At 51.6% G+C, this 14,917-nt stretch overlaps 1 protein-coding gene across 1 annotated transcript in view; it reads left to right on the plus strand.

Moving 5' to 3' along the window:
• Positions 1–9,217, plus strand: part of RSPO1 (R-spondin 1) — a 34,154-nt gene extending 24,937 nt beyond the window's left edge. Inside the window, 5 exon segments of the mRNA XM_058819816.1 lie at positions 2,329–2,427; positions 5,220–5,411; positions 6,856–7,005; positions 7,192–7,380; positions 7,981–9,217. Of these exon segments, the coding sequence (XP_058675799.1) occupies positions 2,329–2,427; positions 5,220–5,411; positions 6,856–7,005; positions 7,192–7,380; positions 7,981–8,132 (782 nt within the window). The 3' untranslated portion in view covers positions 8,133–9,217.
• The last annotated feature ends 5,700 nt before the right edge of the window (positions 9,218–14,917 follow it).

The raw sequence follows: 14,917 nt of genomic DNA on the forward strand, positions 1-14,917 counted from the left end.
ACAATGAAAAGGTCAGAGCCACCAGGGTAGGGGGACAGGGAAAAGTTCAGAGCCACCAGGGTGGGGAGACAGTGGCCCAGGTGAGAGCCAGGAGTGTTTGTGCCACAAGGCTCAGCAATACCCAGGTCACAGCAGCCCAATGCTGCTGGGGCAGCCCCTCCCTCCAGGTGCTCTGCTCCAGAGGGGTTATGGCCACACCTGGAGGCCATAATCCCCCTCAGGTGAGCTGGGGCAGGGGGTGCTGTGCCAGTGGCCCTCAGCAGGTCCCCCAGGCAGGGTGGGCAGGGAGGGGACAGCCCCATGGGGACCATCCCAGGCAGGGTCCAGGCTCACTTCCAGCGCTGTCGCCAGCTGTTGTTTGGGGCATCGGTGATTGCGCAGTTATTAGAGAGGGATTAAAACAATTTTCTGTTCCATTTGACTTCACAGAGCAGATGTTGTCGCCTCCATTCCAGCACAATGTCTGCCGTTGGCAGGGCTTTGCCAGCTGCAGAGAGGAGTGGGGCTGGCTTGGCAGTGCCAGAGCTCTTGGTGCAACGTGGAACTTGCCCTGCCTTCATACCAGGCATAGGGAAAAACACTTGGAAAGTACAGGGAAAATGTCAGGAGCCAGCTGAGCAAGGCTTTGGGCACTCTCAGGAAAGGATGCGGAGTCTTGGCTGGCAGCTGGGCTTTCCTTCTCTCTCCTGAATTTCACTCAGAGCTGTTGGTTTGGTGCCAGCCTGTGCTGCTGGTGCTGCCATCCCATCACTCTGTGCTGCCAGCACATTGGGCCACTCTGTGCCATGGCTTGGGGAGGGCGGTGTGGCACTCACACCTGGGCTCACTGCCCTGCACTGGGTTCTATGCCCCACGTTGGGTTCTCTGCCCTATGCTGGGCTTGCTGCCCCATGATGGGTTCTCTGCCCCACCTTGGATTCTCTGCTCCATGCCAGGCTTTCTGCCCTGTGCCAGGCTCTCTGCCCCACACCAGGCTCTCTCTTTGCCCCACACCAGGCTGTCCCTGCCCCACACCAGTCTCTCTGCCCCACAGCAAGCTGTCCCTGCCCCACACCAGGCTCTCTCTGCCCCACACCAGTCTCTCTGCCCTGTGCCAGTCTCTCTGCCCCACACCAGGCTGTCTGTGCCAGTGAGCCCAGGACAGAGCAGCTCCCGCTCCCAGCCCTGCGCAGGCAGCGCTGACCCTGCCCTGCGCCTCGGGGAATGAACGGGAGATGGGAGGTTTGGAAATTCCCTGCGAGCAGAAAGGCAGCAGTTCTGGGCAGAGGATCCCACCCCGTCCCCAGACACACCAGGCTGGCTGGGGACTGCAGGCTGGCTTGACTACCAGCCCCAGAGGTGCCCCCTTGATGGGAAACATCTTGTGTGCCTGGCACCCACTGCAGCCATCTGCCTCTCGGGGAGGGCAGCCCAGGGCTCTGGCTCTGTTTTAAACAAGTTCCAGCCATAACTACTGTTTGCAGCACTGGCAGATGGCAAAGATGCACTGAGCTTTCAAACTGGTTACTAGTCTCAGGATATGTCAGGGAAGAGATAGGTTGGATATTAGGAATAAGTTTTTCACTGGAAGGATAATAAAGCACTGGGATGCTCTTCCCAGGGAGAATCATCATCTCTGGATGTGTTTAAAAAAGGACTGGACATGGCACTGGGTGCTATAGTCTGGTTGAGGTGTTAGGGCATAGGTTGGACTCAATCATCTTAGAGGTCTCTTCCAACCTCATTATTCTGTGATACTGTGACTCTGTGATTCTGTGATTCAGAGGTTCTGGGATTCAGTGATTCTGTGATTCAGAGGTTCTGGGATTCAGTGATTCTGGAATTCAGTGATTCTGTGATTCTGGTATTCTGTGATACTGGGATTCTGGGATTCTGGGATTCTGGGATTCTGATTCAGTGATTGAGTGATCCTGGGATTCAGTGATCCTGTGATTCAGTGATCCTGTGACTGGGATTCTGTGACTCTGGGATTCTGATTCAGTGATTCAGTGATCCTGGGATTCAGTGATCCTGGGATTCAGTGATTCTGTGATTCTGTGACTCTGTGATTCAGTGATTCAGTGATCCTGGGATTCTGGGATTCAGTGATCCTGTGATTCTGGGATTCTGTGATTCTGCGATTCTGGGATTCTGTGATCCTGTGATTCAGTGATTCTGCAATTCTGGGATTCTGTATCAGGGACTCATGGATGAGTCTGGAGCACACTTCTCCCCACACCACTCCCTGCCAGCACTCCCAGTGCACCCCACACCCTTGTGCTCACCCCCAGCCATTGTGGGAGTGCTGCTGTCTGTCAAATTAACCCATTTCTCCTCTTCTTTTTGCAGTTCTTGCCAGCACCCCTGGACACTGTGAGCCCCTAACACCCACAGCTGAGCCCTGGACAGCGCTGGGGCCGAGCTCCTGCCCTGCTGACAGGGATGAAGGCAGAGCCATGTTCCCTGCTACCTGAGCTGCCTGCTGCTGCTGCAGCTCGTGGATATGGTGCCAGCCCTGGCTCTGTGCACAGACTCTCAGCTCTGAGGATTTAGGGGCAGCAGAGCCCCCAGCTGAGGAGCACGCTCCCCCAGCCACCCCAGCACGGAGGGGCTGCAGCTCTGGAGAGTTACTATGCAGCTTGGACTGCTTGTGGTGGTGTTTTTTCTGAGCTCCATGGATCCAACAGGCAGCAGCAAGGTGGTGAAGGGCAAGAGGCAAAGACGAAGTATGTATGAAATGCTTTTCTTCTCTACTTCTTCTCATGGTGTGAGTGTGTTTACAGCACACAGGGCTGGGCAGGGCCTGTGGTGCCCCAAGAGCCTGCAGAGATCCCCAAATCCCTCTCACCATGTGCCCTGACCTGTCCCCTGATGTAAGAGCTGAAATGAGAGATGTGGGACTCCAGGCTGCTCTCCAAAATGCAGTTTATTGTATTCAAGAGATTACAGCAGTCCAGGGTTGTGGGTGACAGAGCCTGTGCCCACAGCTGTCAGCTCCAGCTGCAGGCAGGCCTGGAGACCCTTTGGTTTTGGCTACAGTGCATTCTATAATTTTCTTTAGTTTACAATGCATTATACACTTTTCTCTTGGTCACAATTCTATACTTTTCTTTGCTGAGCATCTCAATACAGCAGAACCAATCGATACCTTAACTTTTATCTATAGCCTATCATAACTACTGTAATTACCATATTCATGTTACTGTTCTCCAATCACTAAAAGTCAGTACATTACAGTTTAAGCTAGAAGTTGGTTTTCAGTTTTCTTGCAGTAGAAAATTCTGAGACCATTTTTCTACTTGCAACATTGGCAATTTTGTCTGCCTGTGCTTTCTGCTTGGTAAAAACATCTTCTTGTTTGGGGTGGGTTTATCCTTTGCTCTAAGGCATAAAACCCCTTCTAACTAACACACCCTTTGCCTCCTTGGTTATCCAGTAAGACTGGCTCAGCAATTCTTTTCTTCTATATCAAAACTTGCTTCCATCTCTATTCCTTCTTCAGATTCCACATTTAAAAATCTTTTTGCCAAGCACACATATCTGTGAGACTTTCTTGTCAAACTTTCATCCTTCCCAACATCCCTGAGGCCATGGGGGGGTCAGTTCTGCCTCCAGCCCAGAGGGTCCCTGGAGGGGCTCGTGCAGGGCAGAATTGGCACCAGAGCAGCCAACTGCCCTCCTTTATGTAAGCTCATGCTAGAGCTGTTTTACATTAAAACTGGTTTAAATTAAATTATAGAAAATTGATTTTATATTAAAACTGGGACTGCCGAGCCCTGGGAGAACAAGGAAAACCTGACATCATGGCTAATTCTATAAAGGGCAATTCCCAGAGGGAGCCCAGTTTATACCTTTGCCATGGAGACAGAGCTTGGCACCAGAGCCCAGCGCTGCAGGAGGGATGGGGCTGATCCCTGGGGGTCCCAATCCAGACCAGGGGACCCTCCTGGCAGCTGGGGGCTGGGGGCTCCCTGCCTTTGGTGGCTTTTCCCAAGGCTGAAGCAGCCACAGGCCTGGAAAAGGGGCTGGGACAGGCAGGGGGGGCTGCCAGGTCATGGCAGGGGGACAGAGCAGTTCTTGGGTCAGGACAGAGGGACAGGGCAGCTCTTGGGTCATGGTGAGGGGACAGAGCAGCTCTTGGACCATGGCAGGGGGACAGAGCAGCTCTTGGGTCATGGCAGGGGGACAGAGCAGCTCTCTCACCTCTAGTCCTGGCACTTGAGCACTGTGCTGCTCTGTGCTTGCTTTTGAAGTGTAGTAAACATGGTATTTAAAAGAATACATCTTTTAAATACACAGCTTTTCTATAAACAAGGACATGGCTTGCATAATAAACTAATAAAAATAACCTGCATTCTAGTCTGCAAAGAATGCGATTGGTTTCAAAACAAGCAGCATTTTATATGATAATTGAAAGCAGAAAACTCTCAAGACATGGGATTGAGTATTTTTCTTGGACTGAATGTAGGAGCTGAGAACACATCTCTATTTTGGGGGCAGTGACACCTCCTGACTGCCAGAGAGAATGTAACATAGGCAGGGTCAGGGTGAGATCCAGCCCGGGACAGAATTAATGGAACAGTTTTGCTCCAGAGCCATGAACTCTGCTCCTGGGCATGGAGGCACTGCAGGGCAGGCAGCAGAAGGGGCTGGACCCCTTGGGCCATGCCCATGTTAGTGTGTGCCCCAATGGGCCCCAGGGAAGGGAGGCAGAGGGCTGGGGTGGACAGTGCTGGGTCCTGGGCACAGCTGGGGCTGTTTCAGGGCTGACGTGGGCAGTGCTGGGTCCTGGGCAGAGTTGGTGGGTGTTTCAGGGCTGGGGTGGCTCCCTGGGCACAGCTGGAGCTGTTTCAGAGCTGGGATGGGCAGTGCTGGGTCCCTGGGCACAACTGTGGGTGTTTCAGGGTAGTGCTGGGTCTCTGGGCACAACTGTGGGTGTTTCAGGGTAGTGCTGGGTCTCTAGGCACAGCTCTGGCTGTTCCAGGGCTGGAATGGACAGTGCCAGGCCCTAGGCACCACTGGTGGCTGTTTCAGGGTCCTGCTCCTCAGCACAGCCATGTTGTGACTCTTGTGCCTGTCCTTAGCACATCTCTGACTCTGTGGCATCCCTTACCAGTGCACCAGTGCTGCAGGACCCTTGCTGTGCCCCCATTCCTGCCCTCCCTGCCACTGGTGCCAGTGGTTTGTGGGCACAGTTGCAGAGCCCAGCACTAACCAGGGCCCCTCTGCTGCTCTTGCAGTCAGCACGGAGCTGAGCCAGGGCTGTGCCAGGGGCTGTGACCTGTGCTCCGAGTTCAACGGGTGCCTGAGGTGCTCCCCCAAACTCTTCATCCTCCTGGAGCGCAACGACATCCGGCAGATCGGGATTTGCCTGCCCTCCTGTCCCCTGGGCTACTTCGGCCTTCGCAACACGGACATGAACAAGTGCATCAGTGAGTGTGGGGCTGGGGGAGGCTGTGGGCAGGGCAGGGGCTGCTGTGGTATTGGAATATTTACCAATATTGCTGGACAGGACGTGCCTGAGCTTGTCTGGCCTTGCTGCTGAACCAAACAGTGGCACTATTTGGTTCAGAGGCCTGTGGGCCTGTGTGGTGTTTCACCCAGAGACACTTTGGGCTGGCTGGGTGTGTGGTGTTTCACCCCACAGACACTTTGGGCTGGCTGGGTGTGTGGTGTTTCACCCCACAGACACTTTGGGCTGCCTGGGTGCTGCAGCTGGGCCCGTGGGGACAAGTCCAGGCCTGCAGGAGCTCTGGTGGTGCTGGGATGGAGCTTCCCCCATAACAGGGGCTGCTCCTCAGGTTTCCCTCTGGCAGAGAAGCTTTAAGGCGATGGTGAAGGAAAGGAGTCGGCTCTGATGGAGGGTTTGGATGCAGGCCTCTGAATGCAGCACCAGCTCCAACAGAACTCCCTGAGCCCGTGGTTGCTGCTCCTTTGAACCCGGGGAGAGGGGCAGGGAAGGGGCAGGGAGCCACCAAGCAGGGACAGGAGGGGAGGGACAAAGGGACAAAGGACACCTGGATGGCCCAATGCCCCCAGGGGTAGAGGGCATCCTTTGAATCTGCCAATCACTCGAGGCCTTCTGGAATTCCAGGAGTGACAGACAGTGCTGGGAGGGGAAAGGAGAGGTGACTGACACACCTGGGAGGGAATCATCAGGGGAGGGACCCGAGGTTCTGGGGTAAACCCTGAAATCACAGCACAACACTGTGGCTCTGGGGAAGGGGTGAGCAGGGCTGAGCATGACAGCCTAAGAACAGCCCAGCTCAGCACTGCACAGCCATGCTGTGGATGTGGGATCTTGCAGGACCTTTGGGCAGTTTTGTTACGTGGGTTGCCAGACTGGCAGCCTTTGTGAGGAGGGAGATCCTTTCAGGCACTCAGTGCCTCTTTTCCTGCCCTACTGTTCGCCAGACTCAGGCAGCTCTGAGTGAAATCCCTGACTTGAGTCCTGTAGCCAGAGCATCAGAAAGAGCTGGACATGAGACCTGGGATCAGTGCCCTGGCAGGTCCATGCACAGCACCTTCACAGCCAGCTTTCCATGCAGCCTGTCCTGCAGCTGCAGCTGGAGCCAGGGCTGTGTCCTTTGCACACTCCCCTTTGGCTGGCCATGCTCAGCTGAACCCCAGCCCAAAACCTTCCCACCCTGCCTGATCCTGGCCTGGCAGTGGCTGTGAGAGCTGCAGCACACGGCTGTCCTGCACAGGGAATGGGGCAAAGAAAACTCACTCCTGAGTGGCACAGGATGTTCAGAGCCTTGGCTGCTGTGAGCCCCCTGGCTTGGCAGTGTGGAGCTTCTTGACCCTTCTGCTCACATCAAACTACATGATGGCTTTGGTGATTTTTTTTTTTTTATTATTTTTTTCCTCCTCCAGAATGCAAAATTGAGAACTGTGAGTCGTGTTTCAGTCGAAACTTTTGCACAAAATGTAAGGAAGGTTTGTATTTGCACAAAGGGAGATGTTACGTGACGTGCCCCGAAGGCTACGCTGCTGCCAACGGCACCATGGAGTGCAGCAGTCCTGGTAAGCAGCCAGGGGTGCTCAGGGGATTTAGGAACCTGCTGGGGAAACGCAGACTCAAAGGGGTGCTCTGGGACTTAGGAACCTGCTGGGGAAACACAGACTCCCTTGCAGCCTAAGATGGGGGAGAGGTGGTCTCCGGGATGGCCTGGAGCAGGAGTTACAGCTGGGCTCTCTCGTTCTCTGCAGCACAATGTGAAATGAGTGAGTGGGGTCCGTGGGGCCCTTGCTCCAAGAAAAGGAAGCTCTGTGGCTTCAAGAAGGGCAATGAGGACCGGACCCGGCGGATCCTGCAGGCGCCCTCTGGGGACGTGTCCCTGTGCCCGGCCACCACGGAGGTGCGGCGCTGCACGGTGCAGAAGAGCCAGTGCCCCGAAGGTGAGCAGAGCTGGGGGCTCCCATCCCTGCCCTCACCCCAGGGAGCTCAGGGATAGGCAGTCAGCCAATTGAACAGTGTCACAATGTGCTGTGCAGCTCCTGGCTCCTCTGAAGGGCAGGGGATGGGGATGGGATGGCACCTGGAGGAGCTGCAGGTGGAGGGGGCTCAGCTCCCAGCTTGGCACAGCTTGTTGTGTGCCACAGGTTTCACCTATTTTACAGAATTCACAGAATGGCAAGAATGGAAGAGACTTTCAAGATCCAGTCCAACCCATGCCAAACCCCCCCCCCCCCATTTTAGTTTCTTCCCTGGCCAGAGAGCAGCCAGGGGTGCATGCCTGTGTGCTGTCGTGATAGGAGTTGTCTTCTCTACCAGAATTGATCTGTTTTTGCCAGGAATTAGAGTCTTCAGGATGAATGGTGGTTTGGTTATCTTGCTACAGAATGGACAAGGATTGCAGCTGTGCTGAGTTTTCTGAGGGGAAAGGGCTCTGAGCAGGGATTAAATGCACAGGAATTAACCAGGGGGACAGGGTGAAGGGGACAGCACCGATCTGTTCCCCCCACTCCACCTCACGCTGCCCCTTTGCTTTACTGCAGGGAAAAGGAAGAAAAAGGAAGAGCAAGGAAAGCAAGATAATGGGAACAGAAATAGGAAAGACACCAAAGACACAAAGTCTGGCACCAAGAAGAGGAAGAACAAACAGAGAGGGGCCACGGTGCCCGCGACGGCCGCCAGCCCTGCCCAGTAGCTGGCAGCGTGTCATGGATGGCAAGACTCCATTGCTGCTATGTATATGAAAGCTTTATTGAACAGAGCACTGCTACACCATGTAACGTGTCCAGAGACAGACATATACTCCAGACTGACCCACGGACTGACAGAGGCCACACACACACCCTGAAGGAGGCTGCAGACACACACCCTGCCCAGGGCAGTGGGAGAATGCTGCTGAGGAGTGGGAGCAAAGCCACAGCGTCCCCAGGGCTCTGTGGGGACACTGCAGGGAGGAGAGGTGGAGCATGAGCCACTGAAGGACCCAGACACGGGATTGATTTCATAATCAAGGCCTCAAATGGAGCCCAAGCACACAGCCCCACTCAGCCAGGGGATGAGACTGAACCCCCCAGACACACACAGCAGGGGCCTCTTTCTCTTCCCTCACCCCTTATTTTGTGTTTTAAGCTGTATGACTTTATCATTGCAAATACATGTTTGTGGTAAGAGGTCAGTGGCATCTGCCCTGAATCTGCTTCAAAGAATTATTTCAAATTAAAAAAAAACAAAACCCAAAATCAAAATGACAACCAGCTTCCTGAGTGTGTGGTTCATACCTTGGCCCCTATGGAGGCTGGTGTCCCACAGGACAGAGACTCACTTGTGGAAGGGAAACTCACCAAAGCTTTAAGAAAATCCCAGGAAATGCTGCCAGCACAAATCAGCCATCCTGCAAGAGGGATCTGAGCCCCGAGGAGCTCCCCACTGAAGGATCCACTTAACACACAGCAGATTGAGAAAATGAGAGGTTCCAACAAACCACAGGTTGCTGAAACATTTTTTTTGAATGCATACAGACTGTGACTGGGGTCTGCTCCAGCACCCATGGGCAGTGGATCCATACACATGCATTTTTTACCTCCTTTTTATCTCCACTGCAGCTTTCCATTACACATTCTGCACTTGTTCCATACACACACAATTCCTGTAGAAATCAATGGAAGTCCTATGTGCAGAAAAGCACATTGTGCAGAAAAGCACACTGGGACTCTGCTCAGCCAGTCCCAGCTGTGGGACAATCCGGGGCTGGGGACAGCTGGTGCCACCCCAGTGTGTGGCAGGAGGGAGGCAGGAGGGAGGGGAAGGCACAGCTCAGGTCCTGCAGGAGAGAAAAAAAAAATTTTGAATTGGGTAGAAACTACCTGTGTGCTGGAATTCCCTGGATTCTCCTGCTCTGCCAGAGCTGCCACCTGAGCAGAGGAACTGGGACAAGGACTGGTGAGCCCTGCGTGGCTTTGCTGCCTGCTCTGCTCAGGGCAGGGTCACAGAGGGGCTCCTCTTCACTGCCCTGGGGTTTTAAAATGTGATTTCTCTGTGTATAAATACATAGAGACACATTTCGTTTCTCTAGAGTTCAGCAGAAGCTCTCTGCTCCCAAGGATGTGCCATGGCTCTCAGGGTGGATCAGGGACATGCTGCTGGAGCTCCACTCCCCTGGTAGGGCAAGGGGTAGGGGAAACTCACCCAGACTAACCCTGGTGAATCCAATCTTGGCCCTACTGCTTCCATAGCACCAGAGGGGCAGGGGAAACTCACCCAGATTAACCCTGGTGAATCCAATCTTGGCCCTACTGCTTCCATAGCACCAGAGGGGCAGGGGAAACTCACCCAGATTAACCCTGGTGAATCCAATCTTGGCTGTACTGCTTCCATCCCATCTCTGCTCTGTGGTTTGGAGCCAACAGGTGTGCAGGAGAGAGCTCCTGTCCCTCTGAGGGTCACCTGCCCACACCCCCAGCCCTGGTTCTCTTCTGGTGCTCACTGGGGACTCAGCTCTGGCCAGAACACCCCAATTCCCTCCAGCCAGGCACCCCAGGGCTGGCTTGGCTAGGGGCAGGACATGGAGGCTGCACATTGTTTGGGCTCCAGAGCTGTACCAAGCTCTCCCTGACTGCTCTGCTGGCAGAAAAACCTTTCAGCCTCTCGTCCACTTTGTGTTTAAGTAAACAAGAAGCTGTTCCATCTTTGAAAGGGGATTCCATTTCAGCACAATGATAAACGACCAGCATACCAAGCAGGGGGGAGAAAGAGGTTCTTAAAAGTCATCCTTTAAGTTGTTTATGGATCATGTTCATATGATTTCTGAAAGCTTCCCAGCTCAATGATCCAACCTTGCTCTATTTTCTAGCCTGTGAGAGAAGTATTTTTACTTGTCAGCAGAACCATTTTCCCTTCCAGTTTTAGCAGCACCCACTGGTGAAGCTCAGCTCCCTCCTGGAGCCACGTCCCCAGCGAGCTCTCAGTGAGGATTAAGGAAAAGAAAATGCATTAGGAAAGTTTCCTACATGAGGCTCTGGTAATGACTTGATTCCCTACAGTAACTCCTGGCACTATTAGCACAACTATTTCAAAACTAAACTGCATGTAATAAATCAACAGAACCTATTTTAGAGAACTCTAGGGATTATTAGAAAATCTGACAAACTTCTTTCTGTTGTAGCCTTTCCCCTACTTTCTTCCTTTTTTCAGAGCAAAATGGGAAGAAAAAGGGACAAAGGCAACAGGAAGTTTAAGATGAATATTAAGAATATCCAAGATTTTTCAGTAGGGGTGATTTTAAAATTAAATTGTTTTAGAACAATTAGGAGAAAAAATATTAAAAAATAAATCCAATTTATTTTCTTTTTTTTTTTTTTTGAGTCAGCTCAAGAATTGTGCTTATTCCCACTTCCAGAGAGCTGGTTCAGTTATGAATTTAGGAACATTTTGCCTTTGACCAGCATGAACTGCACACTGAGCTCCCCAGTCCAAGCTGAGATATCCTCAGCTGGGTGATGTCACCTCAACTCACACACATGTGAACGCTCTCTTTCCATGCACTAAATGACCCTGTTGTGGTGTTGTCTCCTTGGCATCACTGTAAAATACATGTCTTTAAACAAATAAATCAATAAATGGGTTTGCTGAACCAGCTTCATTTGTTTATTCACCAAAACTGGAGTCAAACCCAACTGATCAAAAATGTCCACAGATACAGGAGCCTCTCCTGGGAGCCAAAGGACCACATGGATCATGGATCATGGATGGGAATGTCACTGCTCCAGCTCCTGCACCTATTCCCACCCTTTGCTTTGACCAGCTTGGTGCTGGACTGGAGCAGCAGCTGCTGGATGCACAGAGAGACAGACAGACAGACATGGTTTGTCAGGAGCTCCACTGCACAGGGAACAACTTCATTTTCCCTGGTGTTATTTGCTGGACAGAATTCCATTAACTCAGAATCTGCAGGATGGTTTCCAGTCTGTCTCCTCAGATTTTGAGCAATGCATCCAATGCCATGGGGGGAACAATAATGGGCAGCTTGCAGTTGTGGGTCTGGAATTGTTTCATTTCTCTCTTATTTGCTGAGATTTGGAACCTAAAGAAGATGAATGTCACCAAGGAAATGTTGGTTCTATCACATTCTTAACCCTCTCTGGGTAATACAAATCTGTATTTTTCATCATCTACAGTCAATGAACTGTGTGCACACACACTCCTCACATAGTAATTCACTGACTTTCCACCCTCAGAGAGGTGAAGGTAATGTATATATACTCCTTAGCCCATGTTTATGTTTAAATGATTTCTCACTCAGGAGAAATCTTAGCTTTGATTAAAGGAAACAAAGTAGGATAGTGAGAAAAAGGTTATCTCTAAAACTATGGTTTGGATTACATTGTCTGAGAACACTAAAAGGGATAATTCAGATATATATTTACAAATTTTATGAAGTCAATAGACTTCACAGACAGACATGATAGGCATCACATTTTAAAAATCTATATTAAAAGTACAGAAATACCAGAGTATTTAATTAGGCACCATCAATAAATCACCCTGATGGCATTTATGTACTCAGTAATACATCACACCCAACTGAATGCCAAACCAAAGTTTGGCTGGAGCTGCTTGCTGGAATTTCCAGGATTTTTGAAGAACAGGAAGAGAGAGGCAGCCAGGTAGGTGGTATATTGTAATTTCCTGCCTGAGGTGAAATGCTGGTTTCGAGCACTGACAGGGCCACAGAGGAGCCCAGAAGTTACTTTTCCTGGCTTTCAAAGCTCTCTTACACCTCTCTGCCTTTTTCTTGACTTCAGCTTTTCCTCCTTCAGTCACCATTTTGGGAACTCCATATTCAAAGCAACAATCCAGGATCACTTTGTCTTTGCTGTCACATCTGGAACCTTTTGCCCAGGAGCCCTCCTGCTCCTGCTGCTGTATCCCTGGGAAGCCAAGCCTGAGGAACTGAGCTGGGAAAAAGCTGCTGTGGTGATAAACTTCTGATTCTGATCTTCTGTGTGATTTTGAAGAGGAGCTACAAAATCCACTTGTGCTCTGCAAGGAACTGCTGCTGTAAGGGAGATGGCTGAGGCTGTTTTGTCCTGTTAATGAAACAGAGGAGCTCAATACCACACTGAAAAAGGGCTCTGAGAGCAAGTCTGGTCTTGTTCTGAACTCTTGGAAATCTACTTTTCCTTCAGTTAATTGACAAAATCTGTAGATCATACGAGGAATACAAGCCCTGCCAAAAATCCAACATCACTAGCTTTTAATAATACAATGGGAATAACCCCTCAGAACATATGTAATTATGGGAATGAGTCATTCTGATGGCATCATGTAACCACATTCACTGGGATTTGACAAAGATGAGGCCACATAAAACTCAAAATTCTTTCATTTCAGCCCTGGTCAGGCAGAGGAGCTGAGGCCACATAGCAGAGGAGAGAGACATGGATCTGTGACCTTGTTGTCCTGGGCAGGACAGAATGAGAAGAAGCCAAAGATTGAAATAGGGGGAAATCATCAACAGCAAAGGAAAAGCTGTGAGTCATGGAACAACAAAACATCAGTTTAGTGGAGCAAAATATCTGACTTGCACGTTATCAGATACACAAGCAGCTGCAGCCTCAGGGATGCTGCAAGTTCAACACCAACTGCTGGCCCCTTGCTGGAATTTGGGTCAGGGGATCTGTGAGGGTGAGGAAAGAGCCACGGCAAGGTGCCAGTTTAAAAGCAGGTCCCACACATTATCAGCGGGATTTTATGACACAAAATCCAGGCTTGCAGCCCACCCCAATGGCTGGTAAAGGGTCCCACCAACACTTCCAGCCTGGGAATTCAGCAGCCAACTCCAGGGCATCCCCAAGCCAAGCTCTCCCTGCCACAACCTCCTGCCCAAAGCTGGCTGGGTCTGTTCCCTCACAGAAAGAGACGGCGACTTTCTGGCTGCTCCCCAAGATGTCTTGCTAACAATAAAGAGGGAGTTTTCTTAAGGGAAAGGAAGAAAGAGTTGGGGAGAGCAGAGCAAAAGTATTACTCAACTATTTAGTCTAAAATGTTGAAAATCAAAAGGCTCTTCTGACAGATTGATATCAACTCTAATAGAAAACACACTTGTCCCGGGAAAACTCTTCTCCATGAGCCTCGAGTCTGATAGCTTAAACAATTATCTACAATTTGGAATTGATTTTTTTTTATAGCCACATCAATGTGTACTTTTTCAATGCCCAAGGCACAGATAATTCTATTAAAGAGAAAAACCAGAACATGGAGGCTTAAGCCAAACAGCCTCCAAGTCCAGACTCAGTCTTACAAAACATGTCCCAAGGCCTGACTCATCGTGGCTCCCTTGTGCAGCAGGGACTCTGCACCTCACAGCAAAACGCTGAAAATCATTAGGAGAACAAAATCCCAGCAGCTCTGTTATTGTTCTGGGCTTAAAGGAGCATTAGCAGCACCAGAAGGACATTGCTGTGCTGCTAATAAGTGTTTGGGAAGGATGGGCCAGAGCTGTGTTTTGGGCAAGTATTCCCCCAGGTGCTGAGCTTGGCCCCAGCCCAAGCTCTGCTATCAATTAACACAGTTTCAGCTCAGCTTTGTTCATTTCCCCTAGGTGAGGGGATTTCAAATTGCTGTTACAGTCTGGCAGTGACAGGGATGTGGGCTCTGGACACAGACCTTGCACAGATTTGCTCTGTTAATGCACCATCCACGCAGTTCTTTACTCGCACATGAAAACACGCAGTGTTGTTATTGCTGATTTCTGAAATTCTTTGCCAGTAACCCAGAAAGAGCAGCCCTGTGTGCCTGTAAACACCCAGCAGCATGGCGTGGTGCTCGAGTCCCTGCTGCAGCAGTGTCCCTCTGACTGTCCTGGTGTCCCTCTGGCTGTCCCAGTGTCACACCAGCAGTCCCAGTGCCCCTCTGGCTGCTTCAATGCCCCTCTGGCAGCCCCACTGTCCCCCTGGTTGTCCCAGTGCCCCTTTAGCAGCCCCAGTGCCCCACCAGCCACTCCAGTGTCACACCAGCAGTCTGAGTGCCCCTCTGGCAGCCCTAGTGTCCTATCAGCATCCCCAGCGTCACATCAGCCACCCCAGTGTCCCTGTGGCTGTCCAAGTGCCCCTCTGGCAGACCCAGGGCCCCTCTGGATGTCCCAGTGTCCCTCTGGCAGCCCCAGTGTCGCACCAGCAGCCCCAGTGCCCCTTTAGTAGCCCCAATGTCCTTCTGACTGGCCCAGGGCACCTCTGGCTGTACCAGTGTCACACCAGTAGCCCCAGTGCCCCTCTGGCTGCTCCTATGCCCCTCTGGCAGTCCCACTGGTTGTCCCAGTGCCCCTCTGGCAGCCCCAATGTCCTTCTGACTGTCCCACTGCCCCTCTGGCTGTCCCAATGTCCCTTTAGTAGAGTCAGTGTCCCACCAGCAGCCCCAGTGTCACATCAGCCACCCCAGTGTCCCTCTGGCTGTACAAGTGCCCCTCTGGCAGCCCCAGGGTCC

This window comes from Ammospiza caudacuta, chromosome 25, assembly GCF_027887145.1.
Source record: "Ammospiza caudacuta isolate bAmmCau1 chromosome 25, bAmmCau1.pri, whole genome shotgun sequence".
Lineage (NCBI taxonomy): Eukaryota > Metazoa > Chordata > Aves > Passeriformes > Passerellidae > Ammospiza > Ammospiza caudacuta.